We start from the raw sequence: 17,329 nt of genomic DNA on the forward strand, positions 1-17,329 counted from the left end.
AATTCCGCTTGACTTTAAAGTTTAATGACCCTTTAAAGAGCAACCATAAAATGAAATTCCAAGAATCTGTTAAGTATGACAAACCTCTGTGGTGTCCTCTTTGGCCTCTTGTGTGACCTTCTCCAGTGACTCAAGCACATCGCAGCACAATGTGTGGAGCTTGCTAAGAGACTGATGGAGGAGAGCAGAGCAAATATTACATACAGAATAAGGCAGAGTGATATTACCATATCTAGATAACTAAAGTTACAATGTAGACATCATCAACATCATCATCATCATCATCAACATGGTTATATTTGTATTCAGAGTCTTCGAGTATGAAATGTGATAACCCCAACAACCAAGGCCTGAGGTGTGCCTTGGCCTAGCTGGTCGGTATGCCTGAGAAGAGAGCATACCCTGAATGTAAGAATAAGAAAATGTACAAAGAGAAAAAGTATGAATGAAAGCTGGGGGAAACGGGTGGGTGGGAAACCTGAAATGGCGCCAACACAGGACCCGACAGAGGAGGAGGCTTAAGTACTCAGCAGACTCCTCCTACAAACACAGGCTAGTCTTTGACCAGCCTTTATACTTATCTACCATATAATCAATGGACATAGATACAATTTAAACCACTCAATACTTAAAACTTTTAACTACCGTATTTATCGGCGTATACCGCGCACTTTTTTGCCCTGAAAATCAGGGCAAAATCGTGGGTGCGTGGTATACGAAGAGGACACCCGAAGCCGCAGACGGACCCCGGACCCGACGAAGAGGACACCCGAAGCCGCAGAAGGACGCCGGACCCGACGAAGAGGACACCCGAAGCCGCAGACGGACGCCGGACCCGACGAGGCCGCCGATGGACGCCGCGTAAGACACCAAAACTGTAAGTACAAAAAAAAACTTTTTTTCCACAGGATTCGGGCAACTTTAGGGGTGCGCGGTATACGCGGGAGCGCGTTATACCGCGATAAATACGGTAAATTCCTTGCAACGGGAGAGTAACAAATATGCAGTTGCATACATTTTTTCTCTCTGTGTCTACCCTCTCCTTTGCCATCGGGATAAGTGGGGGGGGGGGAATTGAAAAATGTTAGTCGTACAGTGTCTGCATTTTGCCCAAAAAATCTATCACTGTATGGCCACCCTAAGGCCCCTTCCACACAAGGCGGACTCCGTCATGGGGTGTCTGCTTGCTCATCGGAGAATCTGTTTGCTGATCCCCGCTGAGCAGACGGGTGGCTGATCCGTGTCCTTTCCGCTTATGGAGAATAGACATAAACATAGCCCGGTCTCCTCTATGGGTGCTCAGATGTAAACAGGCCGCCTGTCCGTTTACACCCAACTGCCATCTGATTCAATCCGCTAGACGGAAGGGGAATGGGTCCCCAGCTATCTGTGTTTAATGGATTGATCGGATTGGATGTAGGCGGGTGTAAATGGACACATATTCGTTTACACCTGCCGCTCCATAGATTAGCATAGGAGGGTCCAATCGGGTTCACCTGAAAAACTGACAGGTGGAGCAATTTGGTCTGCTTGTGTGTAAGGGGCCTAAGAGGAGAGACTGGCCACACATTTTTTTCCACAGAAAGCACTTTGAGGTTTGCTTATGTGGCTAGTGGAGAAGCACACGATTCTAAGAAGAATTCTTCATTAAACCAAACCCATAATTTGCCCTTTTAGGGGGAATGAACGGGTGTTTTTAGTAATTCGCCTATTCCCAACAGGACTCATATAAATCTCCTTCATTCTCCCTGACACTCTATTCAGTACCAGCAGCCTGAAAGAAATACCTGATACTTACAAGTATGGAGGAGCAAGTGATTCACCTCATGTGACAGCATTGTGCCAAGCTTGTACAAGCTACAACTCATGTGACTGCTGTAGGGGGGGGGGGGGGCTATATTAGAATGAATCTATCACTTCTCTCTGCATAGACAAAGTATGGGTTTGGTTAAAAAGTAAACTCCAGGCAGTAATAGACGATACCACTGAATCAAGTATGGAATAAAAAGCAAAGCGCCCTGAAAGAGCAGCTCCTTTCACTCCAGTGTGAAAGCCTAAGGGGTTTCTTACTGAAGTGGTGCGCTGGCAGGACGCTCAAAAAAGTACTGTTACTTTGAGGATCAGTAGGAGCGCTGAATACACTCCTAAAGCACCCCTGACTTTTGAAATCAATGAGCAACATCGCTTTGCCGGCGGGTTTAACCCTTTTAACCCTTTTTCGGGCGCTAGCGGGGTTCAAAAGCGCCCCTCTAGCGCCTCAAAAAAATACGGTAATGCACCGCTAAATATATCAGCGCTTTACTGCAAATGCCCACGACGCCCCAGTGTGAAACTAGCCTTACACACACTTTAAATGCAGTCTAGAAAAGTGAAAGCTGACCCTGCCTTTTGGCTAGGAGGGGGTGCCTGGATCACTATACTGGTTTAACACAATTAAAGACCCTATGGAAGGTTAAACAGTACAGTTTAACCTCACATTTGTGAAATAACTTGCCTGCAAAAGAGTTTGTAATTCTGTGCAGTCATTGTTGTGATCCAGGCACCCCTGCCAGACAATAGCCACTGGTTTTCACTGTAATATTTATTTAAAGAAACTGTCAGAGCCCCCCTGCCATATTTAAAAAAAATAAGTATCTTTTGATCAGCACATGCTCTATAAACAATCACTTAAGCTTTCCATTAGATTTTATTTTTCTGTAATCAGATCAGTGAAAGACTGGTTGCTTCTAAATAAAAAAAGTTCAGCATTATAGGCACGGCCATCCATGCTCCAGAGTAAAAAAAGCAGCTGAAAGTAAAAGAAATGTTTTTTCTTTTTAGGAAGGGGGGCTCAGGGTGAGTTAAATATACCAGTATAACTGCAGTAAAGGAAATGGGAGTATTTGGAAGACACACAGTTTCCCCTCCCTCATGTAATCAATCACTGCTGAATAAGTCTGGCCTTCCGCACCACCCGTGTAGGATCTTCCTGTCTGCAAAACAACGTTTACAGATCAGGATTTTAGGAATCTGTAAGAAAATCCTCTTTTTTAAGTTTACGAAAATAAAAAAATATTAAACTTTTAAATACCAACAACAACTTATGCTTTTGCAAGTTAAAAAAATGCACAAGGCTTTTTCAGGGATGCCCGAGAGCCAGAAATACTTCAGCCGGCCAGATGTGACCGTCTCTGCTTATTTTTGTCTTCGCTCTTTGTTACAAACCATCTGGTTTTGACCAAGCCATTCATAAATCAGGATTTACTGCGCACAGTACTTTACAGTCAAGAGATGTATAAGGGATGACTGAGATGGTTAATGTCAGTTTCCTACTTGGCTCTCTTTAATCTGTGCAATTCCCATATGACCGATTTACTGCTCAAAGTCAGTACTGCTCTGTCTCATCTGTTGTCGTTTTACACACTCGGCAAACATGGAAGCCTTTTCTCTTTCAAAGTTTTGCGGATACTTCTAAGTAAGGATGAGCTCCGGCGTGTTCGCACAGTCTACGTGCAGAGCTCGCCAGGAAATCGGCACCGCGCTGCGCTAATCACAGGCAGGGAGACATTGTCCCAATGTTCGGCTGCAGAGATCGGGTAATGTCTCCCTGCCTGTGATTTGCGCAGAGCGGTGCCGACTTCCTGGCGGGCTCTGCATGTGAACTGTGCGAACGCGCCGGAGTTCATCCTTACTTCTATGCCCAATACTGCCAATGGGAAGGGGAGTCTGACTCAGGAGCCAGCTTACATTGTTGTACCTGGTGGCATCTATGGTAAAGGTACATCCACTGGTAGGAAGATACACCATCTAAGAAACTGGAAGCAAGCATTTGAGTTTCAACACACAATGGCTGTAAAAATACACATAGCTACAGTAGGTTCCATGGCAGGACAAAATTGAGGAAAAGGGTGGACTTTGATTTTCCTCTTGCCATGGCGCCAATGAAGTGAGAAGTTGAACAAGGCGAAAAGACGAGTGCAGGAATGAATGACAGCAGATATGCAGAGCTAGGGAATGGTGCTGGCAGTCACAGGGCTAGCCCATTTTGCCTTTCTAGTTTTAATTTTGTTGAATATGTAAGAATGTTAACATGGCTTTGAAACATATTCGGACATTTTTGTTGAGTAGTCTGGTCATTTCCTAGGAAATTACAGTAGAGCATCCACACCTAAATTTAGTTTATACAGCCCGTATAATCTGCACAGATCCTATACATCCCATATAAAATCCAATGTGTGCACTTCTCTACATCTCACCCGTTGGCTTCTCACACACTCCAGATGCACATAAGGCTTCTCTCCTCCAAGACTCTCTGGGAGCTCTTCAGCCTCAACATACTTTGTCAGTTCTGATGCTAATACAACCTGTAGGAAATACCGACAGTTTTGAAATTAACACAAATAATGAACGTAATAACACTTCATCTTACTTGCAAACAAACGTAACATTCATATACAGCTATACAAGGGGTACACAGTAACACGATGCAAGCCAGTGGCGTATGTACAGGGGTCAAAATTGCGACTCATCCCCATGCTCCAGGGGGTAGCAGGGCAGCATGTAAAGGAACCAATCCCTTCCATTTTCCTCCTGGTTCGGCTCCTCTACATGCCGCCCTGCTGCCCCTCGTATTTACCTATTTCTGTGATCAGGCCCCTGGGTGATCCCCTGGCTCCCCTCTTCCCCTGCAGCGATGTCGGGTTCTCTGCCTGAATAGGAGAGGAAGCAGGGCGGCATATAGAGGAAACGATCCCTTCCATTTTCCTTCTGCAGCAGGAAAATGGAGATCAGTTTCTATACATGCCAACCCTCCCATCCACCTCCTGCTGTAATCAGGCCCCTGTGTGATACCCTGGCGCCCCCTCATCCCCAGCAGCACTGCCGGGTTTCCCTCCCTCCTCCTCTCTCTCGCAGCTGCTGCAGGGGATGTGTCAGGATGGAGATAGAGCCAAACTGTGTTTACTATGCTTCAGTTTGTGAATGCAGGGGAAGCTCTGCACACAGCTATTCCTGTCCATTCATTCAGTGATGCTTAGACTGCAGAAATGGAGATTGAGGGCTGTGTCCTTAATCTCTCCTTAATCACTCTTCTCTACTTCAAAGGTGAAACATCAGAGGTCTGACCCCTCATATTTTAACAACCCCCCCCCCCCCCCCAAATGAGCTCCAACAACAACAAAAAGTAAGATATCAAATACAATGCAAAAATATAAAAAAAAAAGAAAAAAAATGAATGACACCAATGGCAGAATTACCAGGGCTGCAAAGGTCAAACTTGCAACTGGGCCCTGGCATTCCACCACTGTGGAGGGGAACCTTTATGTTTTTTTGCACTGGGGCCTTTAAGGTTCTATTTACATCTCTGATACAAAATAGTCTGATGAATATATAAAACCATCAGACTTTGTACGAAAATAAGTTATTTTTCACAAGGGTGGCCATGAGCATTAAAAGCAGGTGGTTGAGCCTTGGTTTTACCAAACCCTGACCGTTCAACTAAACACAGAAATGCAGCCTCTCAAGACTGTACCCATGCCACAGTTGTGATTCTTTGCAGCAAAACATAACTGGCATGTCGTATTTGGTACCGATGTGAAACATGACCCACTGAAATGAAAAGGGCTTTGCCAAGTCGCCATTTTGACAGTAAAGCAGGCAGTGACGAGGGGACACATTGCCTACTCACTATCTCCAAAAATGCCCTTTGAAAGTATACTATATAAACAAGCCCTAAGGCTCAACCCTCAGGCCTTGTACACACGATAGGATAGCCAAAGGACAACGGTCTGAAGGACCGTTTTCATCAGTCCAAACCGATCGTGTGTAGGCCCCATAGGTTAGTTAACCTGAGGTTAAAAAAATGAGAACTTGCTTTAAAATGTAACCGATGGACAGGTCAAAACCGATCGTTAGTATGCAAAAGCATTGGTTAAAAACCCGCGCATGCTCAGAATCAAGTTGACGCATGCTTGGAAGCATCGAACTTCGTTTTTTTCAGCACGTCGTTGTGTTTTACGTCACCGCGTTCTGACACGATCGTTTTTTTAACTGACGGTGTGTTCGCACGATGGACCATCAGTCAGCTTCATCGGTTAACCGATGACAACGGTCCTTCAGACCTTTGTCCTCTGGCTATCCTATCGTTTGTACAAGGCCTTAGGCCCCTTTCACACTGATGGACGGCTCCGTGTCTGCCTGTCAGTTTTTTAAATGGACCCGATCAGACCAGCCATCGCTCTCTCTCAGGCAGATCTGTTGCCAGAGTCCACCTTGTATGAAAGGGGCCTTAAAGGGTCACTAAAGGAAAAACATTTTTTTGCTGAAATGACTGTTTACAGGGTATAGAGACATAAAAGTTAACTGATTCCTTTTAAAAATGATTAAAAATAGATTAAATTCAATTATATAATGTGCCTGCAGTTTCACTTTAGTTTTTAAACTGGTTTCATGTTTATGTGAAGTAAAGAGACCCACAGACCAAAAACAAACAAATCCAGGGCAGTGTTTTGTTTTTAAAATTAATCTGATTGGTTCTGTTAAGTTTTAGACACACAGTAATGCCAGCTCAGACCATCGTGAATAGCTCCCAGTACTGTGGTTATAAGGAAACAGGCAACCAAGAAGTGTGGAGATCAGAGCAGTTTTACAGCAACATCAAAGCAAAAACGAGCAATGAGGACATGAAACCAGTACTGCAGTAAGGTAAAGGAAGCTATTTAGCTAAAAAAAATTCCTTTAGTGATCCTTTAATCAAGACAGTTAAACATGCATGTCAGTTCACTTGCGAGTTTATTCACAAGACTCATACAACTTTCATAGAGGATTCAAACATTTTTCCAATTAAATTCAAAATTCAAATTAAATTCTAAAAATATGTTTGCCTTGAAGTAACATCAAGGTGACAATTTAGTGCCACAAAACCTCTGAGTTCATATCTAAAAGATTATATCCACCTTGCAGAGCAAGTATAGGGGCAATATTAGAATAATGCTTTTTTAACAGTCATAATTTTAAAACCAAAATCATTCATTCCGCTGGCACAGCCAAGCTTGTGTTTATATTTCTAAGTGAATATAAACAAATGGGTACATTCACACTGTGCATTTAGGTGCAGTCAGTTTAGCTGCGTCTAGAAAAAATTTAAAAGAAACTCAATTTTTTTATTTTTTTATAAGTGATCACAGCTGCATAAAGGGCTTCAAGAGTTGGGGAAACAGCAGTACACTGATCTTCTCAATAAAGAGCTGTGCAGGGGTGTCTGATCATTGGAGGACAGTTAATTCATCTCAACATGATTCGCCAATCACTGGCTTCTTCAGGAGATTTATGAGTTCTACATATTGAACCGCAGAGGATGTACTTGATGCACAGACAAATTTCATCAACTGTGCTTCCAAACATCACCCCATAGGAGTGGCACAAAGGTCAACAGATGACTCCCTTATTATGCATAAGGGAGTGATATATGTGCTGTAGGTCAAAAAGATGATAAAGCTCATAAAGCAAACTTGTTAGATTATATATTTGTAGTCAGAGTCTTCACCCGTAACGCGTAGTGACCCCAACCACCAAGGCCTGTGGCCTAGCTGGACGGTACGCCTAAAAGAGGGCATACCCTGTATATGAGAAATGAGAAATGAATATGAGAAATGAATGAAGCATATTACCTGAAAAAAGGGGGCCGGGAGGGTGGGAAACAGGAAGACGAGCCGACGCTGGACCCGCCGGAAGAGGGAGGATATATACTCCCCCAGACTCCGCCTACAAATACAGGCCAACCTCCGGCCAGCCTTCTAACATGTGTGCATAAAAGATGGATTTGTTAGGGAAACAAATGTCGTTCTCCTGAAGAAGCCAGTGATTGGCAAAACATGTTGAGATTAAGTAACTACATAAATGTGGCCATATGGATACATATTCTTGATGGATGATTTTTAAGAAATTTGATAACCTATTTTAATGTTTTTATATTGTATAAGCAAAAAAAAACTCTAGTATGAAATTTTCCTTTTTGCCCACAGTCAGCTGATTAGCCATTCTTCAGAGTGGATGTGCATTTCAGGGGGAAAGCATTCAATATACCGGTAATCATAAACCCCAGCAGTAATTCTGACAGTAACATTTCATTCCTTACAGACCTTTATAAATAATTTAGAGTGTGATGTCTACTTCAATAAGCATGGCCAGTAGCCTTGTTATGGGTTTATTTTAAAAAGGAATAAAATAACTTTATAATGTGGAAATAGCATGTCTGCTTATATATATATAGACAGTTTATAGTTCTTTTTAAATCTGCTCAAAGATATTTTTTAAATCCAAAAAAAAGTCTGATGTTGACACAGCACCGGGGAGTTTCTATTCTAGAAGATTATTTCCTTACTTAAAGTAATGCTTCACAGTCCAGGAAAAACTGTTGGACTATGGAAACACTGATGAACAGTAACACGTGTGAACTGTCAAAACACTTCCATCAATGGCTGTCTTTATGCCGGTGGATGAGCAGTTTTGGTGTGGTACCTAGCTGCATCATTGTGTACTTATTTCCCTGTTGGTTTAATGATGTGCAATGTAACACATTACTATATATAGTACAAAGTGCTTGCCTGTGTTTGTTGAAGGTCACTTTGAAATGTAGCAGCATTCTCTTCATCATAAACAAATAAGGTGCGATTTATACAGCCGTGGACTGCGTCCTGTAGACATAAACTCTTAGTTATGATTGTGCATAAATAAAAAAACAGTTCATAAAAAAGTATTCATTCCCTTGGTATTTTTTTTTTTTTTACTGTCACAAAATGTTGCATCACATGATACTTAATTTTTGTTTTCCTGACATTGAATAACAGAAATTAAATCTATTATGTCATAGGGAAAACAGATCTATGCCAAAAACATAGTTACAGTAGATGTAATGCCTAACATGCATTAAGGCCCGGTTCACACTAGTGCGATGCGGGAACCCTGCGAATCCACTGCGGCTTCCCGGATCGTACCCGACTCGCACGGCAGTTCACACTGCCATATGCAAACTGCTGGGGAGTGTCATACAATGTTAACGACGCCCCCATTTCAGCTCGCATATCGCACTTCAAACGGACATGAATCGGATCGCAAAGGTGTGAACACCCATGCGATCCGATTCTGGTGCGGACCAAAAAAAGGGTCCTGTGTGTGTTTGGTCTCAATGCGGTGCGATATCAGCCATACTATCTGCACTGCACGGACATCGCATGTGATTTGCACTGCAGTGCAATGCGAATCAAATGCGAGATCGCACAGCGCACCAATGTGAACCAGCTCTTAATCAATGAGAATGAGAAAGATTTGGCCAGCACAGAAAATAGCCTAATAACAATAGTTCTTTTTTGCCCCATTCACACAGAAGGAATGTCAATGCACTTTCACCAAGCAAATTCCTATGCAGATAATTTATAAAGAGACCCCTGAGTTTTCTTACGAAGCACCGTGCATCATAATAATTGCCATTTGTAAAGAAAACGCTTGTTTTTTTGTTTGTTTTTTATGTTTCAATAGTTTTTATTAAAGTTTTATTAAAGATTTTGGCTTTTCATTGTGCAGTATACAACATATTTAGGGAGTAATACATTGAATAATCTAAAATACTTGAGGAATCCTCCTCTTACAGCATACATGGACCATTTTTGTTTGTTTTTTTTATCCTTTGTTGTAATGCTTCTGATCTCCTTCAGCTTCTTTGTAGCCACTTCCTGTAATTTATGCACTCACTCCATTAGTGGCTGCATGTCATTTCTCAGGTTGGGTTTTGTTATGGTGACTTCTTCTTTTAGCTTCAACTTTAACAAACATTTTTTTTCAGAAATTTCTAACCACTGATTATTAATTCTGCGGATTAACCAAGCAAACACTCACTCCAGGTGAGTATGCATGTTTATGCTTTGGAGAAACACTCTGGGTAAAAACTTGGGTTTACACTGGTACAACAAAAGCTCTGACATTGGGAGCTCATGTTGCATGACGTGTGTAAATCAATGGTTTCCTATGAGAGCCATCCTAACTGATCTGACACAAGTTGGACTGACTTTGAAAAAGGTTCCTGCACTACTTCGGTCCAACTTTGATCCTACTTCAGCCCATTGAATATCATTGAAGTCGGATCAAAGTCAAATCCTTGTCTTAACCATCCAACTTGTGACATCCGACATGGTGATTACAGCAGCAGGAAAAGGAATATATGTCACTCTGGGATTGTTTTGATTGGTCAAAGGACAAGTCATAGTATCTCAAAGTAGGAGCAAAATCTTATCCTGTTCATTCAAGTCGGATGGAAGTAGGACCGATGTTGCAGGTCAAAGTAGGATGACAGACGTGTCATACCAGTGTGAACCCGGCCTAACTCAGTAGCTGGCAATGGTCTTGTAGAGGGGTGGCAGATGGTGCAGTTTAAGTCGGGTGTGGGGAACACAGTCCAACTAAATCAAAGAAGAGCACAGGTATATTTTGGTGCACTCATTTACTCAGGACTTTTGCTTTTAAAAGCTTAAAATTGTGTATAGTGTTGTAACTACACTATTGCAATGGAATAGTGTTGTAACTGCAGTATTGGAAATCTGGGAGTCACCATGTGAGAATACTATGATCAAAAGTATGTAGACACCCCTCCATTTTTTGAGTTTAGGTGTTTCCAGTGGAGGGAACTAATAACTGTTAACACTATAGAATACAGTAGGAAGACATATTGGACAATTGGGCACTTCCAACCTAATGGTAACAGTTTGGGCAAGGCCCTTCCCTGTTCCATCATGACTGTGCCCCTGTTTACAAAGTCAGATCAAATAGACATAGTTTGATGAGTTTGGCATGAAGTAACTTGAGTGGCCTGCAAATATCTTTGACCACAGCACTACTGGAATAAATTAGATCACGACTTGCAAGCCAGATTTTCGCATCCAAAATCAGCACCTGACATCACAAATGCTCCTTTATCCAAATAGGCAAACGTTCCCATAGCCACACTTAAAAATCTTATGAAAAGTCTTCCCAGAAGAGTGCAGATTGTGAAAACCACAAAGAAAGGTTGACACTCTATTAAGCCTCGTACACACGACCGAGGAACTCGACGGGCGAAATACATCGTTTTCCTCGTTGAGTTCCTTGTTAGGCTTGTCGTAGAACTCGACAAGCTTGCTTTGCGTACACACAGTCAAGACAAAATCTCCTCGTTCTCAAACGCGGTGACATACAACACATAGGACGGCAGGGGAAGTTCGATTCCACTGGCTAAACTCTTGGGGCTGGTTTTGCTAATCTCATGTGTTTGCGTGTTAAGTAAAAGTTTGGTAAGAGACGATTTGCACTTTTCAGTCTGTTACAGCTTTAAAAATGTGTTATCTCCATTACAAATGCTACTTTTACTCCCGTCTCATACTTTATTGTGAGCAAAAGCGGGTTTCTTAGCATACACACGCTCGAGTTTCTCGAAAACCAGCCCGTCGAGGAACTTGACGAGCCAATTTGAGACTCCCGTAGAGGAAATAGAGAACTTGTTCTCTTTTTGGCTCGTCGAGTTTCTCGACAGTTTTCTCGACGAAAATGTACACACGACCGGTTTCCTCTGCAAAATAATATCTCCCAGCAAGTTTCTTGCTGGTTTTTGCCGAGAAACTCGGTCGTGTGTACGAGGCCTGAGTCTCCATGCTTTTATATTGGGTGCCTAGTTAATATATTGCCAAGTTAATATATTGCACCGCTAAGATTCATATCACAGAACAGAGCTGATTGTCATATTCATAATACCCAATCAAATTCTAAAAGAGAAAACACATGGCAGTGTTACCTTGCTGTTGTGAAGCATTTCTAGAAAAGCCTCCTTGTTGGCTGCGCAATCTCGAAGATCCAAAATGAGGGTCATTCCCAAATCACGCACATCAGACCTGATAGAAAATAAAAATGTTCTGGATATATATGTCTGTATATATGTATTATTTATTCAGAAGAAGGTTATTAAAGTAATTGTAAATGGTCACCTTGTAAAACAACCCATTTAGTTTAAAATATAAATGAATGGCAAAACATTTTTGTATAGATATAAAAAAAAAACATTATAAATACCTTTTTGCCCTTTTTTTTAATAAGTGATCACATTCCCTGTTCTCAGCTGCATTAGAGCTGGAAGGAGGAGAAACAGCATCACGCTGAGCTTCCCAGTGAATGGCTATGCAGTGGGGGCGTTTCAGGACATGTCTAGAGAACATAGCAAGACCACATTGTGTCCCCCTGCTTAGTGTGGTCAGTTTTTGATAGGAAAGCAGAGAGACTGAATACATAAAGCAGAATTCCCAGAGTGCTCCAGGCCATCATGGGTGGATGGAGACTTTCTGATTTTCCTGCTCCATCTGCCTCAGCCAATCATGCTATGTCTGTGCTACAGCCCCACCACTTCTGTAGAATTTGACTCCAGCAAGGAACTAACAGTGCCAAGCAGGAAAAGGCAATTCCAGAGTCCCAGAAGCTTATGCAGACCCTGCGTGGCACTGGCAGCCTCTACAAAGTATTTGCCTTTCCACCTCATTTATGAAGATGTTACAAACTTGTAGGCTGGCCTAAAGAGAAGGGGATCCCTACTGAGGAAAATCACACATTTCCCCCTCTTCTCTCTCCATCATCAGGGCTTTTTTCTCAGAGAATAGGTGCAGGAACTCCTCCCTTCTGAGTCACTTCTTGTCTCCGCCCCCCCTACGCATCTCTGCGTACCATCCATCCCTTGATTCCACCCCCTACCCACTTCCCAGTACCGCCCCTTTTAGAGAATACAGAACCAAGTATAATTTTGTGGTAATACGTAATTTACAATAGATTCCCCTAGCAACAATGAACCCCAACAACAGATTTCTCAGCAGCCAGCCCAGCCAGTCCTTTCCCTCTCTTTCTCCGTTACTTTCCTTTATAGTACCTCCAGGGTCTGCTTCTGTTCATCCCAGGGCCATGTGCAGTGTGTCACTTACTCCGAATTGTGGCTTTTTGGCTACGACTACCGTTGTATGCACAAGCATATATGTGTGTTCCTGGGGGTGTACACAGACCTTGGAGGATAAGTAAACACCTTCCTTTATGATGTGCGGTGCTGTATATTCTTGCAAGCTACCTAGTGCATGAGATTGCAATTCTTTCTGCTTTGTCCATTGATGGCCCAGATTGCCCGACTCTGCTCGTGTCTGCTGCCTCCATTGCTAACCATTTAAAACGCTGACTGTAAATGGGTAGTTTTCTTATTCTGTTCAGCTAGCACTTCTTTCCTTGCATTTCTGCCCGGAGGGTAGCCCAATGAAATGAATCGTTGCCTACATGCAGAATACAGATTGCACACTAAAGGTTTTGGGGCAGATCCACGTACCTGCGCGTAATCTTCCGCCGGGCGCAGCGTATCTAAAATACACTACGCCGCCGTAACTTATTTATTTTATTTTGAATCCACAAAGAATTTGCGCCGTAAGATACGGCGGCGTAGTGTATCTCTGGCGGCGTAAGGGCGTGGAATTCAAATGGATGTAATGGTGGCGTGTTTTATGTAAATACGTTGTGACCCGACGTAAACAACGTTTTTTTTTAACTGCGCATGCGCTGTCCCTGGGGGTATCCCAGTGCGCATGCTCGAAATTTAACCGGAACAAGCCAATGCTTACGACGGTGACGTAATTCTACACAAATTCCTATTCGCAAACGACGTAAAAATTCAAAATTGTACGCGGGGATGACGGCCATACTTAACATTGAGTACGCCTCATAACAGCAGCTTTAACTATACGCCGGAAAAAGCCCAACGCAAACGACGTAAAAAAATGCGCCGGCCGGACGTACGTTCGTGGATCGCCGTAAATAGCTAATTTGCATACTCGACACGGATTTCGACGGAAACGCTACCTAGCGGCCGCCGAAAAATTGCATCTAAGATCCGACGGCGTACTAAGACGTACGCCTGTCGGATCGATCCCAGATGCCGTCGTATCTTGTTTTGTGGATACAAAACAAAGATACGACGCGGGAAATTTAAAATTACGCCGGCGTATCAGTAGATACGCCGGCGTACTCCTTTTGTGGATCTGCCCCTTTGTGTATTGTATAGATTGTTTATATGGCAAATATTGATCTTCTAGTTTAAAATAGGAATTGCTATCAAAAATGAAGTTTTCTAATACAAATTGTATTCTGCAACTATTAGTACATGGGATTCAGGGTCAAGGACTTTGCTTCCCGACTTGTACTCCCAGCCCCAGCAAAACATTGTCTGGGGTCACCCTTGTGTAGAATCAACAAATTTGTATTCTTCTAATAAATGTGGAAGTTTACAAAAGCATACATAATAATTTTCAAATTGTGTAGATTTCTATGGAGCTGAAAATGTATTATTTGTAACATTTTGTTATTGACATTTTGCACAAAAATTGCTTTTATGTTTCATTTTAAAATAGCATTCTAAAACCTCAGCAAAAGTATGTGTTTTCTGACACAGGAAATGTCGCAATGGTATGCCCAGCTAATGTTCCATCAACAAAACTCACACATATAGCAGCACCTTTGTTCCTTCGTCAAGAAATATTCCGTTTTACACTAATTACGGCTCAGTATTGGCCTTGTTAACAATCCGCTTATTGTAGGATTGCTTCACTTCAGAACTGGGCCTTTATGATGCAAACCTTGGTTCATGGCCCTGATTGTATGATTATATTCAGATACAAAGAATTATTTGTCATTAAATCTAAAATTATCTTAATCAACAACACAGCCAGTATTTTTCAACTCCTTACAGCAGGGATCCTCAAACTACGGCCCTCCAGGCATGATGGGAATTGTAGTTCCTGAACAACTGGAGGGCCGTAGTTTGAAGACCCCTGCCTTATAGCTTATGATTGTGTGTATTGTGCCCTTTTTGTTGTCTTTACCCCTTTCGTTCTCCACCTTTTTCCTTTACCTGAGAAGAGAGAAGAAATAAACAATGGTTTCCTGAAGGTCTTTCTGGCTGAATCCAGATGGTGCTTTGGCCGGAGACATCATGAGCAGCGCTCTCTTGTCCAGGTCTTGTCCTCCTGTGAGGTTATAGGAGATTGTTAGTGATGCCAATTGGCCTGAATGTAGCCAGTTGTAGTGATCTCTGATTAGGCTAGTGTCATTAAAGACCCCTTGGTGGTACACAAAACATGGGTCTTCATTTCAAATAATAATAATACAAAAAAAAACATAGGTACTTACCATGTCCTCATTTATTGTATTATTGGTTTGGCATGACGTTTGATGTTGGTACATTAATGCATTGTTTTGTTGTCTCCAAACATAAAGCTGTTAACATTTACCAAAAATGTATGGCAAACTCTTGCACAATTTTTGAGGAATGCACATTCCTCAACAACCACAATTAAATTCTTTAATTCGTAAAATGTATTCATGACTGTACACGGATGGAAGTCCAAATCTTTAGAAATCCTTTGTAACTCTTTCCAGTCTTATTGACTTCAAACGTTTTCCTTCTGTAACCCTCTGAAATCATTATATTGAAGATCTGCAGAACGGCAGTTCAGTTGTTGTTTTTTTTGCCACAGCTGTTAAAGCTTAGTAAAAAAAAAAAAAATTGATAATTAGCACCAGTGTAGTAATGTACCTCTAATGGTGTGTATCCCACATTCTGCAGGCTTCTGATTACTGTGAAAATCCACCTCTCAGGCCCCGAATTCAGCCAGAAACTCGATGGGAGGCGTATTCTGCCGAGGAAACTGGTCGCGTGTACACTTTTGGCGAGGAAACCGACGAGGAACTCGTTGAGCCAAATAGAGAACATGTTCTCTATTTCCTCGTTAGTCAATGGGGAAACTTGGCTCGCCGAGATCATCGGCGGCTTCACAAGGAACTCGACGAGCAAAACCATGTGTTTTGCTCGTCAAGTTTCTCGGACGTGTGTACAGGGCCTTAGTGATGTTGAAGGTCCCCCTCGTAGCTGTGAACTACCAGAACTGCGGTAGTTACAGTGATACAAAACACACAGGGGTAGATTCACGTAGATCAGCGTTTCTTTGTGCGGGCGTAACGTATCCTATTTACGTTACGCCTCTGCAACTTTTACAGGCAAGTGCCGTATTCTTAAAAGAAAGTTGCGGCGGCGTAGCGTAAATAGGCCGGCGTAAGCCCACCTAATTCAAATAGTGAAGAGGTGAGCGTGTGTTATGTAAATTAGGCTTGACCCAACGTGATTGACGTTTTTCCCGAACGCGCATGCGCCGTCAGTGGAATTTCCCAGTGTGCATTGCTCCAAAGTACGCCGCAAGGACGTCATTGGTTTCGATGAATGACGTCCAGCCCCATTCACGGACGAATTATGCAAACTAAGTAAAAAATTCAAAATTTGACGCGGGAACGACGGCCATACTTAACATTGGTACGCCACACTTATGCCACCATATAGCAGGGGTAACTATAAGCCTAACGTAAACGGCGTAAATGTACTGCGTCGGTTGGGCGTACGTTCGTGAATTCGCGTATCTTGCTGATTTACATATTTTGACGCGTAAATCAGCATACACGCCCCTAGCGGTCAGCGGAAAAATGCAGTTACGATACGGTCGGATCTAAAAGAAATCTATGCGTAACTGATTCTAAGAATCAGGCGCATAGATACGACCGGCCGGACTCAGAGATACGACAGCGTATCTGGAGATACGCCGTCGTATCTTCTCTCTGAATCTACCCCACACTATTTAACTTACATTGTGCCTTCTATTTCTGTATATGGATGATAGCACTGTAATTATTTTATTTAAAAAAATTACCTTTTGTCTAATCGTTATACAGCTGTCACATGACCCAGCTCTCTCCCAGCTTGTCTGCAGGAAAACATAAGCAGGAGGAGCTTCTAGTCCTCTGCTGCTGGTCACATGTTCACATTAAAAAACATCCTTTGGAATACATTAAAATTAATAATTAAAATCAATGAACTGTTTCAAAGTGGAGTTCCACCCGTTTTTTTTCCACTAAAAATCCTAAAAAATACTCACCTGAAAGGGATGTTGCTATGCGGAAGTAGCTCTTCTGTCTCCTTTTCGACCGCGGAGGATCTTCAAGCTCATCCTGGACACCGGCAGGGATCGGGTCCGCGGAGCTTCGGTACGTGGATGTGCCCAGCCGTGCCATTCTGACGATGTATCGGCGTGAAGGGGTCTTTAAGTGGTTACAGGGGTTGTAAAGGTAAAAAAGCCGGCCATTCACAAAGCTCTGTACGAGTGGCGCATGCGCGGTAGGAAACGGGCAGTGAAGCCGTAAGGCTTTACTACCTGTTTCCCTTAGTAAGGATGGAGGAGCCAGGACTGAGCGATCTAGGACAGGTAAG

General features: G+C 42.6%; 1 protein-coding gene across 2 annotated transcripts in view; it reads right to left on the bottom strand.

The window, feature by feature from the left end:
* ARHGEF40 (Rho guanine nucleotide exchange factor 40) overlaps window positions 1-17,329 on the bottom strand; it is a 132,391-nt gene that overhangs the window by 53,932 nt on the left and 61,130 nt on the right. For both annotated transcript variants that reach the window (XM_040352357.1, XM_040352346.1), the window contains exons 5-9: window positions 14,927-15,041; window positions 11,795-11,891; window positions 8,583-8,672; window positions 4,236-4,343; window positions 85-171 (exon numbers count right to left, since the gene is read on the bottom strand). In XM_040352357.1, coding sequence (XP_040208291.1) covers window positions 85-171; window positions 4,236-4,343; window positions 8,583-8,672; window positions 11,795-11,891; window positions 14,927-15,041 — 497 coding nt within the window. The remainder of the gene's footprint in view (window positions 1-84; window positions 172-4,235; window positions 4,344-8,582; window positions 8,673-11,794; window positions 11,892-14,926; window positions 15,042-17,329) is intronic.

Source organism: Rana temporaria, chromosome 1, assembly GCF_905171775.1.
Source record: "Rana temporaria chromosome 1, aRanTem1.1, whole genome shotgun sequence".
Classification (NCBI taxonomy): domain Eukaryota; kingdom Metazoa; phylum Chordata; class Amphibia; order Anura; family Ranidae; genus Rana; species Rana temporaria.